At 40.6% G+C, this 26,284-nt stretch overlaps 1 protein-coding gene across 2 annotated transcripts in view; it reads left to right on the top strand.

The window, feature by feature from the left end:
* Positions 1-26,284, top strand: part of LOC122799721 (protein bicaudal C homolog 1-like) — a 1,306,264-nt gene that overhangs the window by 531,662 nt on the left and 748,318 nt on the right. For both annotated transcript variants that reach the window (XM_044068975.1, XM_044068974.1), the window contains exon 9: positions 11,000-11,131. In XM_044068975.1, the coding sequence (XP_043924910.1) occupies positions 11,000-11,131 (132 nt within the window). The remainder of the gene's footprint in view (positions 1-10,999; positions 11,132-26,284) is intronic.

Below are 26,284 nucleotides of genomic sequence, written 5' to 3'. Positions count from 1 at the left end.
ATCCATGCCAAAAGCTAAAAGCTAAGACTGTTCTCTGTTGCATATCGTTTTCTCAGAGGTGATCTCTGTCTAACGTACAGAGCCATGTCCAACCCAGAATTGTTGAACATGCGCCATCTTAGCAAAATCAAATCTACTCGATTTTTCCAAACATTAATGACATGAAGTAGAGCGTATGCTTTAAAGTCCCCCTAAGTCCAACAAATTCTGGAAAAGTCTAATATTTCCAGATTTTCTTGTTCTGTCATCTTTGACAAATATAATTGTTGCATTGTAATACCATATTAAGTTACTGGTTTTATTGTTCATCTTCATCTCCCAGATCCTGTCTGCTTCATTTCCAACATACTCTCAATTCTTCTAGTCAACTTTTGTGGTCCTTTCCTTTTCTCCAACATTTTTCTTTGAAACATTGAAAAAGGTTTCACAGTTACAGTCTCTCTGTGGTTTTTATTACCAGAAGAACAAGAAGCAGAATCTCCTTCTGTTTCACGGCTCACTTTTTGTTGGACACACTTTTGTATTTCCTCCTTGGCATGTACTTCATCAAAAAATCATTTTGTCCTTCCAGAGAAGAATATCTTGAAAACAGCTGGGTACGGCAGTTTGAATCTCACACCTGTGTCTTGACACTCCCTGAAAAGTGGAATAAATTTACTCCTCTTCTGCCTGGTGTATAGTGAGTAATCATTCTCCACAAACACTCTGCTGTCTCCCACCTTTAGTACTTTGTCCTTCTGCTACAGTTTTGTCAGACTCAACTCCCTCTGCTGGTAGGATTGCATCTTTGCTATTAAAAGTCTAGGCTTTACAAATGTCTAGGCTGCTTTCTCATAGCCAGGTTTGGAGCATACACACAATGTGGCCTTTCAGCTAACAACTTCTGTTGTGGAATACCAGTCCAGTTGCTTATTTGTGCTTTCATAAAATTAATCCAGTCTGTTCCTTCCAGCTTCTCTGGTATAGCTGAAAATCTCAGGTTTTCCCTGTGTGCTCTGTCCTCTATTTTTTCTTCATTTCATCCTCTGATTTTTGCAGTTTAATCACCACAACTGAATATCTGTTTAAAGCTTCTTCCATTTTTTTCCAGACTTTTGTTTTTTGCATTGATATACTCCATCAGTGTTTCATTTATTTTAAACAGGTCTGTGTGCAGTTGTCTTATATCTTCCTGTAGGTTACTGGAAGACATGGTTGGAGGTTGCATTGCTTTTTGCTGAACAGCTGCAGAACTTTCCACAGTCAGTGTTTCTTCCTCACTTTTCGTAGCTGATTGTTTTCCAGGTCTTCTGTATTTCTTTTTTTCCTGGTATCCAGGCAGTACACTTACTAGCCAGTTACTGAAATGTACCCATAAACACAAAAGTCTACTGGCCTTCTCTGCTGAGTTTCTGTTTTCACAGTGGGAGAGCTAGAATTAAGCTGTTACTCAATGTGCAGCCATCTTTGAAGTCTACTGTCTCCTACTTTTAGTATATTGTCCTTGTGCCAGTTTTGTCAGAATCAACACTTTCTGCTTGTAGGATTGCATCTTTACTATAAGAGGTCTTGGCGGCTTTCTCACAGCCAGGTTTGGAGCATACACATGATGTGCCCTTTTAATTATCAACTCCTGCTGTGGATTACCAGTCCAGTTGCTTATTTGTGAAATAAAATTGCACACTCTGTTCCTTCCAGTTTCTTTGGCACAGCAGAAAATTTCAGTTTTTCCCCTACATGCGCTGTCCTCTAATTCTACCATTTTTAAACCATCTGTTCTTGAGCATTCTAATACTCATCCAGCTTTTTCTTCATTTCAACCTCTGATTTTTGCAATTGTATCATTTCATCTGAATATCAGTTTAAAACTTCTTCCAATTTTTCCAACCCTTTATTATTCAAATTGATATACTCCTTTAGCGTTTTGTTTATTTTAATCAACTCTGAGCACATTTGACTTGTTGCTGTCTCTAGATTATTGGAAGTCATTTCTTACAGCAAAGCTGGAGGTTAAACTGCTTTTTGCTGAACAGCTGCAGAATTTGTCCCAGCTAGTTATTTCTTCTCACCTTTTGTGGTTAATTTTCTTTCAGGTTCTCTAATTTCTTCTTTATTGGCATCCAGGCAAGGCACTTACAAGCCAGTAGCTGAAATTTACCAAAAAAGACAAATCTACTGACTCTGTTGTCTGAGTTTCTGTTTTACACTGGGAGAGCTGAAATTAAGCTGTTACTTAGCATGCAGCCATCTTCTCCAAGGAGACAATTTTTTGAACTGGGATGCAGGATCTGAATTTCCTAGACCTAGTAAGGCATTGTTAAATTTAATTCTGATGGCTGATAAAAATGCAGTTATTAGAAAATGTAAATCAAAGTCTAACCCAACTGTACTTGAAGTAGTATTATAACAGAGATAAAAGAACTATCTTTAGAAAAGAGCTGTGGTAAACTACATAGAAAAAAATGGAAATTGTGGGAACAATACACTCAGAATAATGTTATAGAAGGGGAGTTAGTTTTAAGGGAAGGCAGGAATTGAGCAATTTATGTAATGTTGGATTGATGATAATTGTATAAAAGCATGTATGTGATATATAATGTTTATAACTGACATGTTAACATGGTGTGTTTTATTTTATATAAATATATGTTTATGTCTTAACTGATAATTCAGTAAAGGTGTTAAAGTATATAGTTTTTTTTTTTTCAAATCTTTGCTGGTATTTAGTCATAAAAATCTATAGCTGGTTTTGCACATCTCCAGTTTGTTTGTTTTTTTTTCGTCCCCTTTTTTCCTCAGACACGTTATAGTACTTTATCATGTACTCCTTTAGGAACTTAGCCAGTTTTGTGCCATTCATTCCATGCATGTAAAAAACAGCCCTCTCCCTGTCTCCTATCAGTTCATAAAATATTTCCTAGGCTATCTGTCAATGGAAAAGAATCTATTTTGCCTCAAGCTATCACTTTGCTTAATTCTGATAGAGATATTTCTTCTCCCAAACTGTTGCAATAACTGAGGTAAATTCTTAACTTTCCAATTAGATGGGAAAATAAACTTTTTGTTCTTTGTACAACTCTGTCATATATTGGTCTATCATAGTTTGAATGTTAGTTTGCCCTGTAATCAGATGGCCATTAGTATTTAGTACAACATCTGGTATATGCTCTCAAACTTTTTAATTGTTTACTCCAAGGTGGACATTTTATTACCAGCAACAAAATGCTTTTCATATATAAGGTATGAATGCCAACTATCTTTCTTTTTTCAAATGACAGCATCAGCCATTTCTACTGCCATATCCATAGGCATTATATTTTAAGTACATTTCCTTTGCATAGGTGTGACACTGTTTTCTATAACTAAATGCAAAGCTTTAATTTTAGTTTGAAAGTTACCTACCAGTCTAACCACGTGGAGTATCAACATAATCAGTGAAAATGAACAGCCTTTCCTATGTAATTTGTAAATTGGTGCAAAATCCAGTCAATTGTTTTAGCCCTTTTCCTATTCAAAGGGTATTGGTATCATTCCCAAAAAGAGCTGAAACTGTTGTATGACAATATTTTTTCTGCTAGCTACCTCTACAATAGGTAAATGGTCTTGGTTTACTAATGTAAAACTAGAATATATCTAAAAGCTGATAACAAATGTTTAGTATCTGTAGTATCTGACCCCTTTTCCTGGCTCTAATGTCATAATTAAAATCATCTTTGTTTTTGTTTTTAGTATTCCCAAACTTGCATACCTACATATATCTCCTGTTAGCTTTCTTATTTTCCTGTTTAAAGGCTAGAAAGCTGAAATGCACAGTTGTGAAATATAGTGCACTACTCTTGTTTGCCAAACATTACTTAATGTGGCTGAGTATACCCAAATAGTACTGTACCTATCTAGTTCAACCGTCAGGCAATCCTCATTAGTTTTTCTCTCTCTCTCTCCACCAGTGAACCAAGTGTATAGTAACTCTTGACCACTGCTGCTGCAAAAGTTGTCATATCCCACTACCTAAAGAATTTGCACAGCTGAATTTCACCTGCAGTTGTAAAGGTTCACAAGGAACAATACATTAAGTTAAATCTATATAAGGCATTTTCCAAGCCTTAGCCTAATGACTTAAGTCATGCATTAGTGTGATCTGTTTTGTAGTGCTGAATCTACTGGAAGTATATACCCACCCCCAGTTACTTACCCACAATCACAGGCCTTTTACTGCTGAATGTGAAGCTAAATTAACACTTTAGCATATTTTACTCTTATCAGTGTACTATATCCCTGGAAAGACAAAGAAAAGCCCATAACGATACAATTAAATGCTGTGACTCGTCAAGTATTTAGAGTCCAGAGACCTTGTCTTTGTATCCATGAATGTTCTGCCTCACTGATTGTTTTTGGTGGTAAACCATCTGAGGGTGTTCTTCCCATGCTGTTCACTTTGCCCACTCTGCTCCCCTGCCCTGCCCCCTATTCTACCCACCCCAGCACCTCTATTCATATCCCAAGCAAGCCACACACCCTCATTCCAATGATCCAGTTATATACAACTCTACCTTGTCCACACCCACATTTCATTCACACCTTATAATCTTTGATATAACCAAACTTATCTGCTTTCCCTTATATCTATTACCCTGAATTCTTTCCCCTCCTGTTATAATTCTTTGCACCTTATTCTACTCCACCTTCAACAGAGTCACCACCTCAAACAATCTTACATTAACTCCAGGCTTGCCACCTTCTCTTCTATTATACACACACCAAACTAATTTTGCACCATAGCTTTACTACTGACCAATCACATCTACCCCCACCCCTCCTTACCACAGTCCACAAGGCAAAACACCTAACCACATTGTCATTGTCATATTCCAGCCTGAAGTCAAAACATTCCCAACCTTACCTTAACCTGCTCACATATCACTAGATAACATGCATATCTATTTACACCTCATATTACGTTCTAACACACAAATATCACTTTTACTATTTTTTAAACCCACCATCACAGCTGATATGCTACTCCTTACCTGTCTAACCTCTTTACTCTTAATTCTCAGCCTCTCTAAAGCCATATCCTCTCATACCCCCCCTACACACACCAATACACATCAACAACCTCCTCCAACCATCTCCTCAATAAACAACACAGCTTCTCACATATCTCCCCCCAGCTTTTCCCCTATACCCTCCCATATTATACAAACCACAAATTGTCCTCCTCACCATCTATGAAACCACACTTGCACACTACCTAGCTACTCAAATGTGGAAGCATACATCCTAACCCAGGCCCACCCTCTAATCCTAACCACAAGAGTAACTCCAAAGTCTTAAACATACTTACACTGAACCTTAGAAGTATATGTAATAAAATAACCCCATGCATGCCTGGATTTATCAAAATAAACCTAACATACTAGCCCTTACCGAAACATGGCTACACCCAAGTGTCAACGACTCAGAAATAATACCTGCAAACTTTGCAATAACCAGAAGAGATGGATCTAAAAAAGGGGGAGGGATAGCCCTTCTATATCCCTCTACACTCAACATCACACCCTACACCAGTAATATACCTATATTTTCTAATGCTGAGCTACTAATCTCTTTTTGAACCTCAACACATCTAAAATAATTTGCATAATAGTAATATATATCCCACCAGGTCACAATGTACCAGTGTTGGAAAATATTTTATCCTGGACATCCAAAACAATAAACCTTGAAACAATAATCTTAGGAGACGTAAATATTGATTGGCAAACCATAGCTTCCATCTCCCCCACAAATAGTATAAATCTGTATGTTTTTTATCAGCTTATCAATACTCCAATAAGATACAGTAAAGATATTACCTACCTTGACTGGATCCTATTATCCCACCCTACCAATTACCCCTTTTCAAGTACAATGCCTAGCTCCCTGAGTGATCATCTGCCATCTAATTCACTTAGAAAAAACTCCCAACAACTAAGAGTACACACTGTAAAATCAGTTAGGAACTCAACTAATTTTTGTCAGCATAAATTCAACTGTCTGCTATGTGAAATAGTCTGGACACCCCTTAAACAACTATCCCTTAATGACGCTGTACTATACTTTAATAACACCTTCCTTCACATACTTAATACCCCAGCTCCCATTCGTATGAAAAGAATCAAAAACAACGCAGCACCATGGCTCTCTAAGGAATGTAAACACCTCATGAAGCAAAGGGGCCTAGCCTGGAAAACCTGAAAACAGAACAAACATGAACAAAATCATGTCAATTTCAAAACACCACATAACAAAGTGACAAAACTAATCAACAGAGATAAGAAGTCATACTATTCCAAGATTCAACTCCAGCATAAAATCAATCCCAATAAATTTGGCACTCCATATCTTCTCTACTGAACCCTGGAACAAACAAAGAGCACAACCTACCACCTGATACCCCTCCATCACAAATAGCCAACACCTTTAACAAGCCCTTCATAAAATCAATATCAGACCTACTAGCGAGCACCCCTTATGGTGGACCCCCCTTCAACCTTGTCAGACATCAACCCTAGATCATCAACTACTTCTACTTCTAACCTTGTCATTAATAACCCCCATACTCAACAATGTATCTTACAAACCCCATTCTCATTTCAGCCCATACCCACTGACACCATTAAGAAACTGCTACAAAAACTAAAACCCTGCTCCACCTCAGCTGATAGTCTTCCACCACACTACCTCAAACTGGTTGCCAACTCAATCACCTACCCAATGATTATCCTTATAAATAGGTCTTTATCCGAATCAGAAGTACCTACCATATGGAAACAATCTCACATCACCCCATCCACAAAGGAGGCAACTCTTTTCAACCATCCATTTTCCGTCTTATATCCATCTTGTCAACCATATCCAAAATTCTAGAGAGAGGTCTCCATCAGCAGGTAATACAATACCTATTGCAAAACCATCTTCTAAGCAAAACCCAACATGGCTTCCAACCTAGCCACAGCACAGCTGCAGTCCTATTATCCTTTACAGACACTGTGAAGAAGGCCAGAGATGCCGGATGCTATAGAGCCTCAGTATTCATTGATCTCTCCAAGGCCTTTGACACAGTGTCTCACCCCTTACTATTGAGCACACGATCTAACTTAGGCTTCTCACATAACACAGTAAAATGGTTTCAGAGCTACCTCAAGGATCGTAAACAAGCAGTGAAATAGGCCAATGAACTCTCGACCTGTCTGCATAACCATACTGGAGTCCCTCAAGGCTCCATCCTCGGACCCCTACTCTTCAACATTTTCACAAAAAACCTTCACACTGCCTCTCACCCTGGAATACTCATTCAATATGCTGATGAATCCACCATAATCTGTACTGTTCAATTACTACCAGAACTACTTTCAAAAACTCAGCAGTCCTTTACTGCAGTCAAATCCTGGCTAAGAAATTCCCAACTCTTTCTTAATCCAAAGAAGACTAAACTAGTACTCTTTCACCCCAAAAACACCTCCCCTGTCACTGATCATTTCAACATCCTTGTATCTGACAACACTGTCATAGAAATAGTGCAGGAAACCAAACTTCTAGGAGTTGTCATTGACAAAAAAAAACTTTCATTTGACCCCCTTGCACAGCAAATGTAAACAAAACTCATCAAAAATTGGGACTCTTATATAAAAACAAATATTTCTTTACTGCAACAACCAAAACTACCCTTGCAAAAACATTTTTACTTCCTTCCCTTCTTTACGGTGCCCCTATCCTAGCTAACGTACATTCTACCCTAAGAAAGATGAAACAGTGCTACAACAAAGTTGCAAAGTTTGCCACAAACTCTAGATATCACACACCACTGTAAACCATTAGTAGAACTAAACTGACTTGAACTCCCTAACCAACCTGCCTTTAATCAGCTATCCACCTTGCACAATCTTGTTTTCAAGCCTACTGCCTGCCCTGCACTAGCCAATCTAGTCACACCTTACACACCAGATCGGTGCCTACGATCAGAAGACAAAAATCTCTTAGCTATATCAAAACCCACAAGAAAACCAGGTCACTCTCTGCATTCTTACTCAGTCTCTATACTATGGAATTCACTGCCTCTAGCTATCATTTCAAAGCCTCTTTAAAACATCATCTCAAAAATACATGGCTCTGCTCCTGCATAAAGCCTGCCTAATGCTCAGCTCTTTCCTCTTCTTCCACACTAGCCTCATCCTCCTCTTCTTTCACATATCAATCCTTCACAGTCTGCAAGATCCTAAGGCTCTTCTAACTCCTTCTCTGTTCCTATACCATATCCTTAAGCTACTGCTCAGACTGTATTGCTTCTGTGCTTTTTAACTGTCTCACTATCTTTCTACATCACTAACTTTCTGGCTATTATTTTCCTAACTGAAACCAATATTCTATTTTTTCATGTACTATAACAGTCAATGTCATACATTGCACTTACCTACATAATACTTTTGGACACTATCTACTCATAGGCTATGTATATGGTTAGAGTGGCTATTACTATCTGTGTTTAAACTCTATAGACTTGTCTAGATATGTAATCTTGTAAAGTTTCTTTCAACTTATTTTTATATAGAATTTCTAATGTCATTTGTATTGTATTGGATTATACTTTATTTGTTCTGTATGTGGAGCCTTTCTCCCCGGGCCTCTGCTGAAAATGGGTTCTGTAGAGCCAGTCAGATCACCCCGGTAAACAAATGTCAAATAAATAAATACATACATCTACAGCAACTATATCCATATTAATTAACAAAAAAACTTACACCTTAAGGGAAAGTTATTTTCTGGCTTTTCCAACAATTAGACATGGTACCCTTTCATTTTTCCTGTAACATAGTACTAAAAGTCTACCAAAATCTGTAATGGTTATAACCAGTACGTGACTTTCTTGGCTATTAACCAAAGCAGACAACCAGAACTTAAATCTGTACCCACAGACCAAGTTTTTACACACTGCTTTCCCTTATAATTTTGTAGAAATGTCACCTCCAGTAAGCATATGACATGTGCTGTTAATATTTTTTCACCACTGCAGAACAGTAATGTATCTGACATAATTTTTCATAATATGTATATTGACAGAAAGTGTAGAAATATCATCCTTTTTTTTCCTTTCTGTATTTTGTTGGGCCTCTATCCATGTTTTTTTGTTTTTGTGACACACTCTTGGGCATCCCGACACAGCAAAGTGTTCTGATTCTGGAAGTTCAGAAAGAAGTACACAAAACTTATGTCCATGTGCAACGTTACTAATGTCAATGGCTGGTAGGGATGAGAGAGTATCTTTGGTTCACAGTTACTATCATCTTCCATGTCTCTATATCCCTATTATTTACTTGTTTCAAAATCCTATATTGTCAGCGGACGGTATTGATAAACACTCATTATCATTATAAACATCTTTGTTATCTGTATGTAGGTAATATCAGTAACAATACAATATGTTATCTAGTGTCCCCCTTCCCCACATTTTTTTATGATGAAGCTGACAGTTTTTGGCAGTGTAGCTTTTCTCACAAACATAGTACACGTCCACTTTGAACAGGCACAATATACATGAATGGTATCTTCACAAAAAAAGCACATTTTCAGCTACACATTATTCTAGCCTCTTCTTCTCCCATTAGGGGTCATCACAGCAGAACAGTGGTCTGCAGAATGAGTAGCTGTGGAGTTTTACAGTGTCATTTTGCCAGCCCAGCACCCAACCTTCCACAGAAGGCACACACGTGCACACACTCACACGTAGGACCAAGTTAGAGTCTCTAACTCCCCTACAGTATGCCATTGGAATGTGGGAGGAAACTGGAGCACCCGGAGAGAACCTAGGCGATCACAGGGAGGACATGCAGACTCTGCACAGAAGGCACCCCAGCCGAGAATCAAACCAAAGAACCTCTTGCTGTGAGGTGGCAGTGCTAACCACTGCACCACCAAAGCCACCCACAGTTTTCTAGCCACTAGTCATTATAATATTTGGAATAGCATGTTGCATGTTACTGACTGATGATTCCTGAGTAACAGGTGTTGATGCATCATCCGGCTAGGAGTGGAAAGTTCTTCCTCTGTACTTTGCAGAAAACACAGTTCTATAAGATCATCCCTATAAAGTGCAGTAATAACAACTGTTTCACTCTCAGAAAGCATAATACAAAGCATAGTTTCATCCAAACCATCATTAGCCAAATGAGTTACTTGAGTCTGACTAGTTTGTGACTCAGATAAATTCTGAGACAATGTAGAAACTATTTCCATATCAGTAACACTAATACCAGCAGTAATAGATAATCCACTATCATCTTCTCCACTTCTGTACTCACACAAAGATACATTCTTACTCTGTACTCCAGCAGTTTCTGCCACCTGCTCCTCCATTTTGCCTCCTTCCCTGCAACTGCCCTCCAACTACACCTGCAGGAAAAGATCAGGGAAAGTTCCCTAGTGCCCTGGCTAGATACCCCTAGTCAGTATAAATGCTACCTTGGTTATCCCCTGAAAAGATGCCATGGCTTGGGGGACTAAACCCAGTCCACAAAGCATAAACAAATAGAGATTCTAGTGCTAGATTTATATGAGAAGCATGCTTTACCTGCAGACCAGCATTAGCCTTCACAGAGGAAAACAATTTGGAAAATATGGCAAACCCAAGGAAAATAGAAGGTCGGTGAACACAAATGGTATGAATTATTGTTGCAATAATCTCTTTTAAATGCCTATTATTGGTAAGTATCTTAACCCTATTTTTAGAGCATGTTATGAACAATACAATATAAAGGCAAAGTTTGAAAAGTAGTAACTTTATATTATTTTATAGTAATAAAGTATACAACTCACTGCTTAAAAATTAATATTTTAGGGACTATATATATTCATCTGTACATATCCGTGTGTCTTTAGTGTAAGGTTCATAGCAAGTATAACAAAAACATTTTAGTGAGAAGAGAGGGAGAATGCAGAAACATGTCATGTAGTTTCTAGTAATGGCAATTTCTATACATTTCAGGACTGCCTACCCCTGTGCTTAATGTTTGATATGAAGGAGAGTGAAGAACTGGAACCAGAGAAAATGAGTACTCTGGTGGAAAAGCTGGGAGTCTTCATCAGCATGAAATCAAAGCCGAAACAATCTGCAAAGGTCAGCACTTTATTTAAAATGCATTTTTTTGAATACGTTTAATACTTGGCTGGAATATACATATCGTTACACAGAAGTTCATAGGTTCATAGGTTCATAGGTGTGTACTAGACTAATGGCCCTGAAGCCTTTACAAGCCTAGCCCATAGGATTACCCTGGCATCGAGCCACCCGATCTTAGTTCCCAGTGCCTCTGCCAAGTAGAGCCACTGGAGTGATCCCCGGGATGAATTTTCTATTTCCCATCCACTCATCAAGATTTCTCCTGAAGAGAGCCAGTGAGGCACTCCACTTGAAATGCATGGGAAATCTATTCCATAGCATGGGCAGTCTCTGGGGTATGAACCTGTCCCTCCAGCTTGTTCTGTTGATTGTGGTAATGAGGTTGAGGTCTCTGGAGCATGTAGTGTGGAGGGATTGGGATTTCTTTAGATGTAGCATTTCTAACAGAGCTGGGTCAGACATGGCTTTGTAAGCCAAGCAGAGATTGCCTCTAAGTAGGCGATATGACACAGAGAATAGTTGAGAGTTTTTTGAGTATGTGCATACAGGACAAGTGTTTAAGGCCCAAGATCCTCTTTGTGATGTATTTTTGCAGCCTCTCCAGTTGTTGTAGGGTTCTAGTGAGATACATGCCAATTGGGGCATTGTACTCGATGATTGGCCTAATGAGGGAAGAGTAGAGGGAGACAATGACCTCTTTGTTCCTGGATGCAAAACCCTTAGTAATGAGATGTGCCACATAGAAGGACTTTCTGACCACAGTGGCAATGTGGTGGTCAAAAGAGAGGTTGCTGTCAACCTGTGTTCCCAGAACTCTTATGACGCCTTCTGTGTTCAGTGGACTACCATCGATGTGGTTATTTACGGGAACCGGGTTTTTCCCAAAGGGGATGACGACACATTTTTTGGCATTGAGCTTAAGGCCATGGTTCTGACACCAGTCACTGGTGTCAGTGAAGCCTTTCTGTAGGATGTCAACATCACTTGGGAAGTTAATTATGGCTCTCAACTTGCAATCGTCTGCAAGCTTTGTCAGCCACAGTCCCTTCGTGTTGGCCTGAACTTCAGAGAAGTAGATACTAAATAGGAGAGGACCCAAGACCGAACCCTGTGGGACTCCACTCGTGACTAGTCGACAGTCTGACTTGGAGTCAGCTACTTTCACACTGTGGGTTCTATCTGTGAGCCAGTTTGCAACCCACCTAGTGATATAGGGGTTGATGCCTAGCTTAGTGAGTTTTTCTGATTCCTGAATGGGGAATGGTACCAAAGGCCTTGGCCAGATCAAGGTAGGCTGTATGAACACCTCAGGCTTTGTGCCCACTGAATGGTGCACAGTGACAGTTATCCCACTCCACAAAGGGGGAGCCACCACAGACCCCGAGAACTACCACCCCATTAGCCTAATGAGCCTGGTCTGCAAGACCATGGAATGTATCATCATGGAACTTATAAACAAATCTCCAAACTCTGGACCCCACCCGGTTCGGGTTTGTAAAAGGCAGATCATGTGTCATAAACCTGATAGACCTCTTTGAAGCAGTCACCAAGGCTGTAGATGAGGGTAAAGTGGTTCACACAGCCTATCTAGATCTTGCCAGGGCTTTTGACACCTTCCCCCACTCTGGAATTATAGATAAGCATACTAAACTAGGTATAAATCCCTATGTCACAAGATGGGTTGCCAACTGTCTCACTGAAAGAACCCATACTGTGAAAGTAGCAGACTCCAAATCCAACTTCATACCAATGACAAGTGGAGTACCACAGGGTTCAGTCCTGGGTTCTCTCCTGTTTGGTGTCTACTTTTCTGAAGTACAGGCTAACACAGAAGGTCTTTGGCTAACGAAGTTCGTAGATGACTGCAAACTAGGAGCCATAATCAAAACTCCTAATGATGTGGAAATCTTACAAAAGGTCCTTACTGAGACAGATGCCTGGTGTCAAAGCCATGGCCTCAAGCTCAATGCCAAAAAGTGCATTGTCATCCCCTTTGGTAAAAACTCTGTACCCATGAGCTACCACATAGGTGGTAGTCTACTTAACACCGAACTTGTGATATGAGACCTTGGGACACAGGTGGACAGTAGTTTCTCCTTTGATAATCACATCACCACAGTAGTCAGGAAATCCTTCTATGTGGCACACCTCATCACAAAAGGTTTCTCATCCAGGAAAAAAGAAGTCACTGTTCCCTTCTACTCGTCACTCATTACACCCATTATAGAATAAAACGCCCCTTTTGGTGTGTAGCTCACAAGACATCTACAAAGGCCGCAGAAGTACCTCACAAAGAGGATTACTGACCTCAAACAGATGCCCTACGCAGACATCTAAAAAAAACTCCATCTTTACTCCGTCGCATATCACCTACTCAGAGGCGATCTTTGCCTAACATACAAAGCTATGTCAAACCCAGAGCTGTTGGACATGCTCCACTTAAAGAAATCCCAATCCCTCTGAGCTACACGCTCTAGGGCCGTAAACCTTGTCACCACAATAAACAGAACATGCTGGAAGGATAGATTCCTGTCCCAGAGACTTCCCATACTCTGGAACAAACTACCTATCTATATCAAACAAAACTCCTCATTAGTACTCTTCAAGAAAAATCTTGATGATTGGATGGGAAATAGGAAATTCACCCCGGGGATCACCTCTGTGCCTCTGCTCGACAGGGGCACAGGAAAATAATTTTATTGGGGGAGGCGAAAGCCAGGGTACCTTTTTGGCAAGGCTTATATAGGCCCTAGGGCCACTAGCCTAGTACCTACCTATGAACCTATGAACCACCTTGCCTTTATCCACAGCTCTGGTGACTGACTCAAAGAAGTTGAACAGGTTGAGCAGGCATGATCTACCCTTCACAAAACCAAACTGCGTGAGATCCAAAGTTTGGAGGTTCCCTATATCTTTGTTTATTAGGTCCATGATGATGCATTCCATAGTTTTGCATATCAGAGTTGTCAGGATAATGGGCGATAGTTCCCGGAGTCTGTAGTCACTCCTCCTTTTTGGAGAGGGATGACTGTAGCAGTGCACCATTTGGTAGGGATAAAGCCTGAGGTGAGGCTGTGATTGAACAGGGCATGCAGGTGACGTGCCAGTTCACTCCGTAGTTTATGTAGAACACAGCCAGGGATATTGTCAAGTCCCATAGAAGCTGTATTCTTGGCCTTGGACAGTGCTGTTTTAACCTGTCCAGCAGTAATACTGGGTGCCTGGCAATCTACTGGTATTGTATTGTGGACCAATCACAGTACCAGTAGATTGCCTGGCAATCTACTGGTATTGTGATTGGTCCTTTGGTGGCGGAGAGAGAGTTAAAGTTGGCACTGAATCTGTCGGTCAGTATATTGGCAATATCTGTTGGCTCAGTATAGGAGGTGCCATTGTGCAACAGCTCCGAGCAAATTTGGGTATTGCCATGGAGACTCTTTACATAACTATAGAAGGCCTTGTGGTTGTCTTTACTATCTGGTGCAATTCTGTTTTCATAGCTAGCTTTAGAGGATTTGATGAGGGATCTCAACCTTTTTGTTGAGGCTGATAAAAGATTTTTCCAGTCTTGGGACTTCACCTTATTTCTCATCAGTTTCCTCCTTCTGTTGTATAGTTTATTTATGGCAGGGGACCACCAGATTGGCTTCCTTTTTTTGGAGGAGAGTGTCTTGGTTCTATTGGGTATGGCGAGATCCATGCATTTGTGTACATGTTCATACAGAGCATTAGTGTATGATTCGGCAGTCATGCAGCTGTTCTCCAACTGCATGGGTGCCGTGAAGTTAGCCACCTCTGTTTTTAGGAGCCCAAAGTTAGCTTTGGAAAAGTTTTTCATGGTGGTTACCTTTGCAGGGGGGGGGGGGGGGGGGATTTTCAGGGTGATTAGTTTGTGGTCGGATCTAACCAGGGAGGAGATGACTATTGGTACAGAGCAATGGTCACCCATGTTTGTAATGACCAGGTCAAGGATGTTGCTACCATAGTGGGGGTAAGAATGAGCTGGTCCAGGGCATTGGAATTAATGAATTCCAGGAAATTTTGGGCAAGTGTATTGGTACATGAGTAGTTTTCCCAGTTAATGGAGGGGTAGTTGAAGTTGCCCAGTATGAGAGTGTTAGGTTGGACCCTAATATTCTCCAGGGTGCTTAGGAACGTGGAGTGTGAGTCTTGGGTCATGGTTGGGGACCTATAGCAGGCTACAACCTGAATCGCTGTCTTACCCAATGTTAGCTGCACCTGAAGTATCTCTGATGCATCATGTTGGGCTACCAGTCTGGAGGTGTGTGCATCATTTATGAATATGGAAACACCACCGCCTTTGGAGCTTCGGTCCAAGTTCTAGGGCCAAAAGGTATGGAATGAGTTATAGCCTGGTAGTGCAGGGGTGCTATCTGCTGCCTTGAACCAGGTCTCTGTTACAGCACAAAGGTCAATGTTCTCCATTTTAAGGAGTGCTTCAAGCGAGTGAATTTTGAGATTTAGACTTCTAGCATTGAGCAGCATGACCCTCAGATTTCATTTGTCTGTAGCTGTTATGGTGATAATTTGGTCTGCAATTGTGCTATTTACATTAAAACTGTTTAAGTATTCTCTGATTACTTTCTTTTTTCCAATACCAGGTTACAGGGAAGCTGTATTTATGATTTGCACACTTTTTTCTGTATTTGTGAACATTTGTCAGGGTTTGTGAAATTATTTCCAAGGATTCTTGATACTACAGGAATTCTGCCTTTTGTTGTAAAGCATTTGTTACTACACAAGCTCAAAACCAGTTTGTTTTACAGTGAGGGTTTTTTTTTTGCACTCTGGTGGGAACAGAGGGCTGATTCAATCCATCCTGTTTGGGAACTGCTTGTGGAAGGCTTATTTTGTGTTTATCTGAATAGCCTGAGGGTTTACCTGTGTAGAAGCCTTTCATCCTGCTGATATAAAAGCCTCTCATTTGCACTTTGCACAAATGCAGTTACCTGTGTCTTGTATGTAAGCAAACCTCTGCAGTTGAAAGTCCTGTATAGGAAACGTTGTCCATAGTCTTCCACTGTTCACAGCTGCTTGAAAAGCTGCCAGTTTGTGCAGAGTGCAGCACCATTGCAGGTCATCTAATAGTTTACTACCAAACACTCTCAATTAGATGTTTAAGTGACTCACCCCTACTACATTCCATCTACTATGGCTCTAGTATAATGGATAGGTGCTTCCCTGTCATCTCTGTTTCAGACCTGGTGGTTATGGGCATTGCAAAGCAGTGTAGTAACTGTCTCATGTTCACTGACAACCATTTAGTTTTAGAACATACAAACACAGTGTGTGAGAGATGTAGATACACATGTAGATAAACAATGTTATTGCAGGCAAAGCTGTCATATACACATACGAAAAATGCAAACCAGATTGTTAGCTTTACATCCAAACACATCCAAAACACTCACTACCAACACTAAGGAACAAACACATAGACCCACATATGCAGAGGTACTCACTTTAATCTACCCAAACCTCCAAGACCTCCTAAAAGCATCTCTCAGTGGCCCTGTGCACACTCAAAAACCACACCTCACACAACACATAAAATCATAGTAGCCCCACTTCCAAATCCATAAGGCACAGCCAAACATTCTAGTTATTGGAGATTCCATTGTAAGACATACTGATGTCGCCCTTACCAGGCTAAAAAATGAAAATATCACAGTCAGCTGTCTGTCTGGAGCCAGAATCCACCAGATTATGCATGCACTTAAGTCTTTAAACCACAAGTACCAGTATGATATGGTCATAGTCTTTGTCTTAAACAACCTAAGACATACATTACTGGACTATACGAAGAGAGACATGCTGGAGCTCTTGCAATATGTGTACCAGGTGGGTATGAATCTAGGGTTGAGTAGCATCCTACCTTCACCAATGATGATGCCACAGTACCTGCAAAAAATTATTGACTTCAACAGTTGGCTTTGTTTCTGGTGTCACAACAAGGGGATCCATTTTCTGTCAGCCTGGGGAGACATGATCGACAAACCACGATGCTTTGCCTGAAATGGTTTGCACTTGTCATCACTTGGCTTCTGGATACTGTCAAAAACTTTATCTATTCCCATAGTACCTTTTTCAGGCCATGCCAAGTTGTTAAACCCTCCAACATAACAAAAATCACTCACAGCTGCCTAAAGGTACTGCTGCCCAGTGATGAGGAAACTACACTCCCTGGAAGCACTCCTCACCCTGGAGAATGCAGATATATGTGCAGTCATAGAAACATGGTCCAGAACCATGGAAAGCACCCTGGCTATCAAACATTACAATGCCTTTCATAAATTTTGATCTCCCTCAGCTCAGGATAAAACAAAGGGAGGAGGTAACTCAGTGTTCCTAAAGGACCAGTACACTGATAGACTCGTTCAACAACATTACTCATTTGAGTTGCTCCTTGCCTAACTAACCATATCCCTATTATATGCTTGTTAGTTCCTGATCCCCTAAGCAGAGTCTGGAAAACCATACCTCCTATTAAACCTGTTGGAATCTCTTAACATTCAGCCTAACACCATACTTATAGGTGACTTCAACTATCCCTCCATAAATTGGGAAACTTACATGACCCATAATTCACTCACTTGCTCTGAGGCTTTTGGACTTCATCAATACAAACACCCTGGAGCAGCTAGTTAGCTCCCCATCTAGAGGTACAAATATCCTAGACCTAGTACTCAGTAACATGGGGAGATGCTGCTCCCCACTGTGGATTAACTCCTTCCTGGTAAGATCTGACCACAAAATGATCTAATTTAGTATTAAAACTAACCAAGAACCCCCCATCAAACTCCAAACCTGTTAAGAACTTTGCTAAGGCCAACTACCTGAAACTAAGTGACAGCTCATTAAACTTCCAAGCCCCTCTGAACCCAGGTGACACTGAGGCCTACTCTGAGCTGTACACAAAAGCACTGTACAACCACATTCATAGCTGCATAGAGAAGGCAGAGCCTGTCCAAGTCAAACCTATGATTACTGGCAAAAATAAACCACCCTGTTGGATCCTTAGCATAAATAGGACATTTAACAAAAGGAAAAAAAAACTATTTCCAAAGCCAAGAAGGAACAGACAAAACAGTGCAAAAAAGACACTCATCAGTCTAAGCAAATAAATTAGAGAGCTGGTCAAATCTGCTAAAGCAAACTATGAGGCAAAGATAGTCTCCCAGGTGAAAGATAACCACAAAGCTTTTTTTTAAATTATGTTCATAACCTTGGGGGAAATGCTCAGCAATGTGCCGAATTAATCATGAATGGTAACACTTACACCCAGTTTGAAACTATACCAAACCTGCTGGCTGACAAGTTCTTTTCAAACTTCTCTCCCCCATCACCTCCTCCCACACCCAACGAAGTACCTGCAACCATCCCCTTATTGGTCATTACAAGAGAACGAGTCTTTACTGTGCTCACTAAAGCCAGAAACACAGCCTCCATGGGTCCTGACAACATTCCAGCATGCTTCTTAAATAGCTTAAAACAAAATCTGTCAGGGTCACTAGAAATCCTCTTTAACCACAACCTCTGGACTGGCTTTGTCCCAAAAGAATGGAGGACTGAAACAGTCATCCCTCTGCACAAGGGAGGCCCATCAACTGACTCAGGGAACTACAGACCATCATCTTGACCTGTAAGATCTGCAAGGCCATGGAAAGAATTATCATGGACCTGATCAATAACAACATAGGAACTCTCCAAAAACTTGACTGGAACCAATTTAGCTTTGTCAAAGGGAGATCTTGTCTGCTCAGTCTGGTGGAACTTCTTCAAGAAAGTCACCAGGGTCATGCATGAGGGTAAAACAGTACATGCTGCTTATCTAGAACTGACCAAAACTTTCAACATGATCCCCCACTCAGAGCTCATAGTAAAGCTATCAGATTTATAGCCAGCTGCCTCATTGACAGAATACATGTTACATGGATAAGTGAATACACTTCCAATAAGAAACCTGTTACTAACAGTGTCCCATGGGGCTCAGTATTGGCACTCCTCCTGTTTGGTATATACTTCTCTGAAGTGAAGACCAATGTTGGGGGCCTCTGGCTTACCAAGTTCACTGATGATTGTAAGCTGGGAGAAATTATTGAATCCCCAAATGATGCTGACATCCTACAAACAGGCCTAAAAATGACAATTGACTGGTGCCAAAACCATGTTCTGAGACTAAATGCTAAAAAATGCGTAGTCATGCCCTTCAGTAAATCAGATATCCATGCTAATTATAATAATGATAGCAGACCCATAAAAGTAGACCCAGTGGTTAGGGACCTAGGAACACAGATAGGTAGTAACCTAAACTTTGACCACCAGGTAGCAACAGTAGTGGGGAAATCCTTCTCTGTGGCTCAACTTATAAGTAAAGGCATGGCCTCAAGATCAAAGGAAGTCACAGTGCCATTATACTCGGCCCTCATCTGGCCCATAATCAAGTATAATGCTCCCATCTGCATGTACCTAACCAGACACTTACACCAATTGGAGTGGCCCCAGAAGTTTCTCACTAAAAAATACAAAGCGTAAGGCACATCTTATGCAGACCAGTTAAAGGCCCTATCCCTTTACTCTGTATCATATTGTTTATTGAGAGGGGATTTATGCATGATCTCCAAGGCATTCTTTGATCCAGCCTTGATGAAAATGTTACATATTCAGAAGAAAAAATGATACAAGGGTCACGCGTTCCATGGACCAGAATCTTATTTGTGACTTTAACAAGACTTGCTGGAGAGACAGTTTCATATTCCAAAAGCTACCTCGTCTATGGAATAAACTTCACATCTTCATAAAACAAAGCACATCCTTCACTCTCTTCAGAAGAAAATGGATAGGGAACCGTACATTCACTTCTGGGGTGCTGCCCATATCCCTTATGAACAGAGGCAGTCTGTAAAATGTCTCAGGGCTCCAACACCCAAAGACCCACTACCCTGATACTGCCCCATGCCTTATCTGGGGTATTAAGATATGATATTGTCATATCCTAGGTATTATTGGTTAGGCTTGTAAAGGCTGTTGTGCTATTAGCCTAGTAGCTGTCTATTGAGTATATCCTGACACTTAGTGTGCATGAGGCATTGCTACTCATCTTTAACAGCAGGCTAATCCATCACAGGATGTGAGCGCATGTACAAGTACACACACACACACACACACACACACACACACACACACACACACACACACATAAACATACACATGCACACACACACACACACACACACACACACACACACACACACACACACATACACGAACACATAAACATACACACTCACACACACACGAACACATAAACACACACACAAACACATGAACACATAAACACACACACACATACATGAACACACGAACACATAAACATACACACTCGCACACACACGAACACATAAACACACACACACATACACACACACACACACACATGAACACATAAATACACGCGCACACACACACACGCACACATACATGAACACATAAACACACACACACAACACATAAACCCATAAACATACACACTCGCACACACATAACACACACACACACACACACACACACACACACACACACACACACACACACACACACATACATGAACACATAAACACACACACACACACACATACATGAACACACGAACACATAAACACATAAACATACACACCCACACACACACGAACACACATACATAAACACACGCACACACACGAACCCACACACACACACACACACACACACACATATGAACACATACACACACACACATACATGAACAGATAAACACATAAACACACACACATGCACATATACACGCACACGTACATACAAACACACACACATATATGAACACATAAACACATAAAACACACACACACAAAAAAACACATACACGCATACATACACACACACACACACAGTCACACATGAACACATAAACATACACACACACACACACACACACACACACACACACACACACATGAACACATAAACACACACACACATATGAACACATACACACACACACATGAACAGGTAAACACATAAACACACGCACGCACATATACACGCACATGTACACACAAACACACACACACACGTACACACATACATGAACACATAAACACATAAAACACACACACACACACACAAACACATATACACGCAAACGTGCATATACACACACACACACACACACACACACACACACACTCAAACACACACACACACACACACACACACACACACACACACACACACACACACACACACACACACACACACACACACGCACACACACCAGACAATTCTCATAATTGCCAGTTCACCTTTGCACACATTTGTGGTGTGGCAGTAAACCAGAATATCCACAAAAACTTATGTGGGCATCAGGAGGCCCTGCAGGCTCCACGGAGAATGCTTTAAGGCACCCCAGTTGAGAACAGACCTGGGGAACGAAGTATTGTGTGATGGCAGTGCTAACCATTGTGCTGTTGTGCTACTCTGCATGTAAACTGTAATGAAAAAAGTGGTAACCTTTTAACATGGTGACATTAATGATGCCTATATCAAAAAGTTCTAGTTTGCTTTTATTTTTGTAGTTAAAAGAATCAACTATCCCAAATGGCAAAAATGTTTGAAAATTAGATTCTAACATTTTGATTTATCTGGACGGATGGCAGCAGTCTTACAGTTTGATATTTATCTTAAACACATGCACTGTAGTAGCAAAAAAGATTGCTTGTCCTACGTGCTATATCTTGTTAATGGGCTGCCTGCAAATCTTTGTTTCTCATCCCACTCACAATTTCCTCACACAGTTTCTATGATTTCTTGCATTTGCTTTCTCTTTCTAACTGCACACCCTCCTCAGCAGAACTACTCCTTGTAGCCACAACCTGTTCTAAGAAATACTTCTCACATTTCCTGTAAGCCATCCACATTCTATGCTAACTGCTAGTTAGTGCAGTGGACTAAAGCTCTGACTTGTTAATGAGCTGCATCCTGCTCCAGGAATGCAAGGTTTAAATCTTTCCACATTCATTTGTCTTCTGTATGACTGTAAGTTATTAAGCCAGGCAGTGCTTTGGAACAATATGGAATTAGAGCTGGACCCTTAATGGTCTCCTGGACTGTGTACTTAGTAACTGTCGGTGAACCTGTATTTTTAGTTTGTGTGCTCTTGCTGTTCTGTCATTTTATTCCTAAGCGATTGCACCCCCTTGGATTGTGCTGATTGTATGTAATTGTTTTATCGTGTTCCATTACTTAATTGTTTTATCATGTTCCGTTACTTCTTTAATCCCTTCATTCCATGTTCGGTAATATCATGTTCCATTACTTCTTTTTTCCCTTCATTCCATGTTCGGTAATCTTCATCGTGTTCTGTTACTTCTTTATTCCCTTCATTCCATGTTCGGTAATTGTTTTATCGTGTTCCGTTACTTCTTTATTCCCTTCATTCCATGTTCGGTAATCTACTTTAGTTTTACAACAGCAGCATTTGCACCATGTTGGTCACTCTCCCTTAACCCTTTATTTTTGACCATTTTCTTGAGGACTGTCCCCAAATTACTGCCTGCTATTGGATTTTTTTGTCCATTGTATGTAAATGGCTGTGCCTCCAAAATGACTGACCCTGGGATTCAGAAAGGACCCCACAATCGGTGGTCAGAGCTGCAGTCAAAAGGGACTCTTTCCACAATGCAGGAAATTGCGATTCATAGACATGGTAGCCACAATGAGGAAAGACCTCATTATTGGCTAATTTGCATGTCTCTGAATTGCCTTCAACTACTATATATGTAAATAATCAAATTTCCTGCAATGACTCATGCATCACGATGGCACAAGTACTCTCCTTTCAATCTCCCACACACATGCACACATTCAAACATGCAGTCATACATCCATGCACAAACACGCAGCCACATATACAACTTCTTACATGTCCCTGAGTTGGCAGAATGCCTCAGATGTCATTACTTATTTTTTTGTCCCTGCCTTCATAAATTATTGATCTGTACTGGAAAATGCTCTATCTTATCAGTATCTTTAGTGCACAATATATGAGTATCTCTGGTGTCTAGTGTTTCCCACCCCCAATATTGCAAGATTTGCTCATTAGTCTAAGGGAATCTGAAGGTGTGATAGCCTCCACCCCCAACACATACATTCACACAGTCATGCATACACACACACACACACACACACACACACACACACACACACACACACACATATGCCACCCGGTCACACTCGCAGCCATACTCTCACACACACACACACACACACACACACACACACACACACACACACACACACACACAATCACAAACAAACACACACACACACACACACACACACACACACACAAACACACACATATGCCACTCGGTCACACTCACAGGCATACTCACACACACACACACACACACACACACACACACACACACACACGCGTCACACAGATACCCCACCCCATCACACTCACAGGCAAACTCACCCACACACAAGCACATGCTCCCACTATACACACACATCACACACAGATACCCCACCCAGTCACAATCATCTGAAACACACACACACACGCACACCCCACCCAGTCGCACTCACAGGCATACTCACCCGTAGACATACACACACACACACACACACACACACACACACACACACACACACACACACACACACACACACGCACACCCCACCCAGTCGCACTCACAGGCATACTCACCCATAGACATACACACACACACACACACACACACACACACACACACACACACACACACACACACACACACACACAAACACACACACGTGCACGCACCATACAAGCACTATGTGTCCAGTAAAGTCTCCAGCATTTACCATGAGCTTTTGGCCATGCTCATTAACATGGATGGCTATGTAAATGCCTTACTGCAGGCATTTTTGGTGGAAGAGCACATGACTAATTCCTATAAGTCTCTCTCCTGGAATGTTTCATTAGCATTTGAGGTAGACCACAGAGATACCCCACTGCAGAGCTACACCCCTCATTTTGCAGCACTGCCCTATGGCTATTTCTGAATCTGAAATGGTTACTCTGCAAGGTGTAACAAGGCTTGTACCTCACTGTAACCTTTCTGAATTTGGGTCTGATATTTACTTATGAACTTTTTTTCTTTAAACACTTTTATTAAATTATCACTTAAGACATAGGCACAAATACATTTATAGATAAGAAAACAAAACATATTAACTGTCTGTTTTCCATTTACACAAAATATACGTCACGTTTTCTTTTTCTTTATAACCATCATCAGCCCAACATTACATAAAATGCTCAATTCCTGCCTATCCTTAAACCTTGCTCCTCCTTCTAAACATTATTCTGCATGTATTGTTGACACAAAGTCCATTTATTTATATGTAATTTGCTCCAAATGTCACAACCTGCTAGACCGAGACCAGAAACACAAAGATTGAATGCCTGAAAAAATGTACTTACATATACCAAGTCTAAGATAGCCATTTCTGGTAGAGTCCCTTTTCTCTGAGGTATAGCAATCTAGGAATTGGTTTATATAAGTTCAGGGGATGTGGGGGGCTTCCCCCTGCAAAAAAGAAGTTTAAAGGAGAAGAGCGATGTACAAAATTCGCTCTTCTGGTGTAGTTTCAGCCTTTTTTCCTGCTTGTCACAGCCCAGCATTTCAGCAGGGAGACCTAAAGATCCCTCTTCCAGTCCTTTTGTCTCCTCTCCAGTATTCAGTATTTCAAATATAGTTGGTTTAGACTTTGATTTCCATTTTCTACTAATTGCTTTTTTTGGCAGCTGACAGAATTAAGCTTTACGAGACCTTATTATGTCTGAGCAATTCAGATCTTGTGTCCCAGTTTAACGTAGTCATTTCCTTGGTTACAGCCATTTGTTCACCCAATTCTGTAAGAAGTTTTTAAAATCTGACAACTCATTGCACACCCAAAGCATAAGTTCCCAGTTATCTCTTTCTTCCCTATCACACCTCTAACATTTGCTTTTTACCTGAGGAAAAATTCCTTGAAGTTTGCTTGGAGTATAAAATACCTATCCTAATACTTCCAAGCAAAACTCCTAAACCTTCTGGACTTTATTGCACAGGTAAGACCCATACAGATCCCCTCTGATTGTTCCCCTGGAAATTACTTTTCCGGTGTTTCTCTTCCCAATCTTGTCTAACTTCCCCTGACTGTCTCTTATAGTTATCATGCAATATTTTATATGCCCTACAAATTATCCTAGCAGCTTCTGTTCTAAATTTAATTAAAAGCTGTACTAAAACAGGTCTTCTAGTTAGGATTGCCCTGTCCCTGTCTCTTTGCTTATGCTCAGATATCAATCCCTGATAGAGGAGGCAGTCTCTAGTCTTCAGTCCAAATGTCTTCGTGGCTTCTTCCCATTGTGTTACTTTTAGATATTTGCTCCTAACACCTTGGTACCTTTGCCACTTTTCTCTAGTAGATTCCACCACCCTCTTGCCTATTCTCTATACCCCTAATCGCAGTCATCCCTATCAGCAAAATCTCCTTTCTCCATCCTGATGTTGGTTTAGCTCTTGGAATACTTTATGCTAAGTTATGAGTGTAATATTTGGTGTGGCTGTTGTTCTCCTTAAGAGTCTGCATCCAAAATTCCACCCTCTCCTTATTTCTTGAATTTCCCACCTGTTCATCATCATACCTTTCCACTTTGAATTATGATTTTTCTGCTTGTGTTACATACATGAGCCTTAACTGTGCAGCTCTAAAATATCCTTTTAAAATCAGGTAATCCTAATCCACCTTGTTGTATTGGAAGGAACAATTTATCCTGCTTGACCCTTGACCTTTACCCCTTCCAGATAAGCTCCTTCTACTCCTTATTAATTACTGTCCACAATTTCTCCACTGCTTGATAAATATATGCCTAACCGGTATTTAAAACTAAAGGAAGTAGAAAACATTTTATCTTGCTATCCATATCCATAAAAAAAGCTTCCAGATTTTCAGTTTTTGTATTATCTTTTGTTTAATCTCTTCCCACATATCCTAGCTGCCATAACAGAATTATTTTTAATCCATACTCCTAAATACTTCATTTTATGGTGTCCC

This window comes from Protopterus annectens, chromosome 4.part0 (genome assembly GCF_019279795.1).
Source record: "Protopterus annectens isolate FY-2018-M chromosome 4.part0, PAN1.0, whole genome shotgun sequence".
Lineage (NCBI taxonomy): Eukaryota > Metazoa > Chordata > Ceratodontiformes > Protopteridae > Protopterus > Protopterus annectens.
This window is presented reverse-complemented; position numbering and strand designations above follow the sequence as displayed.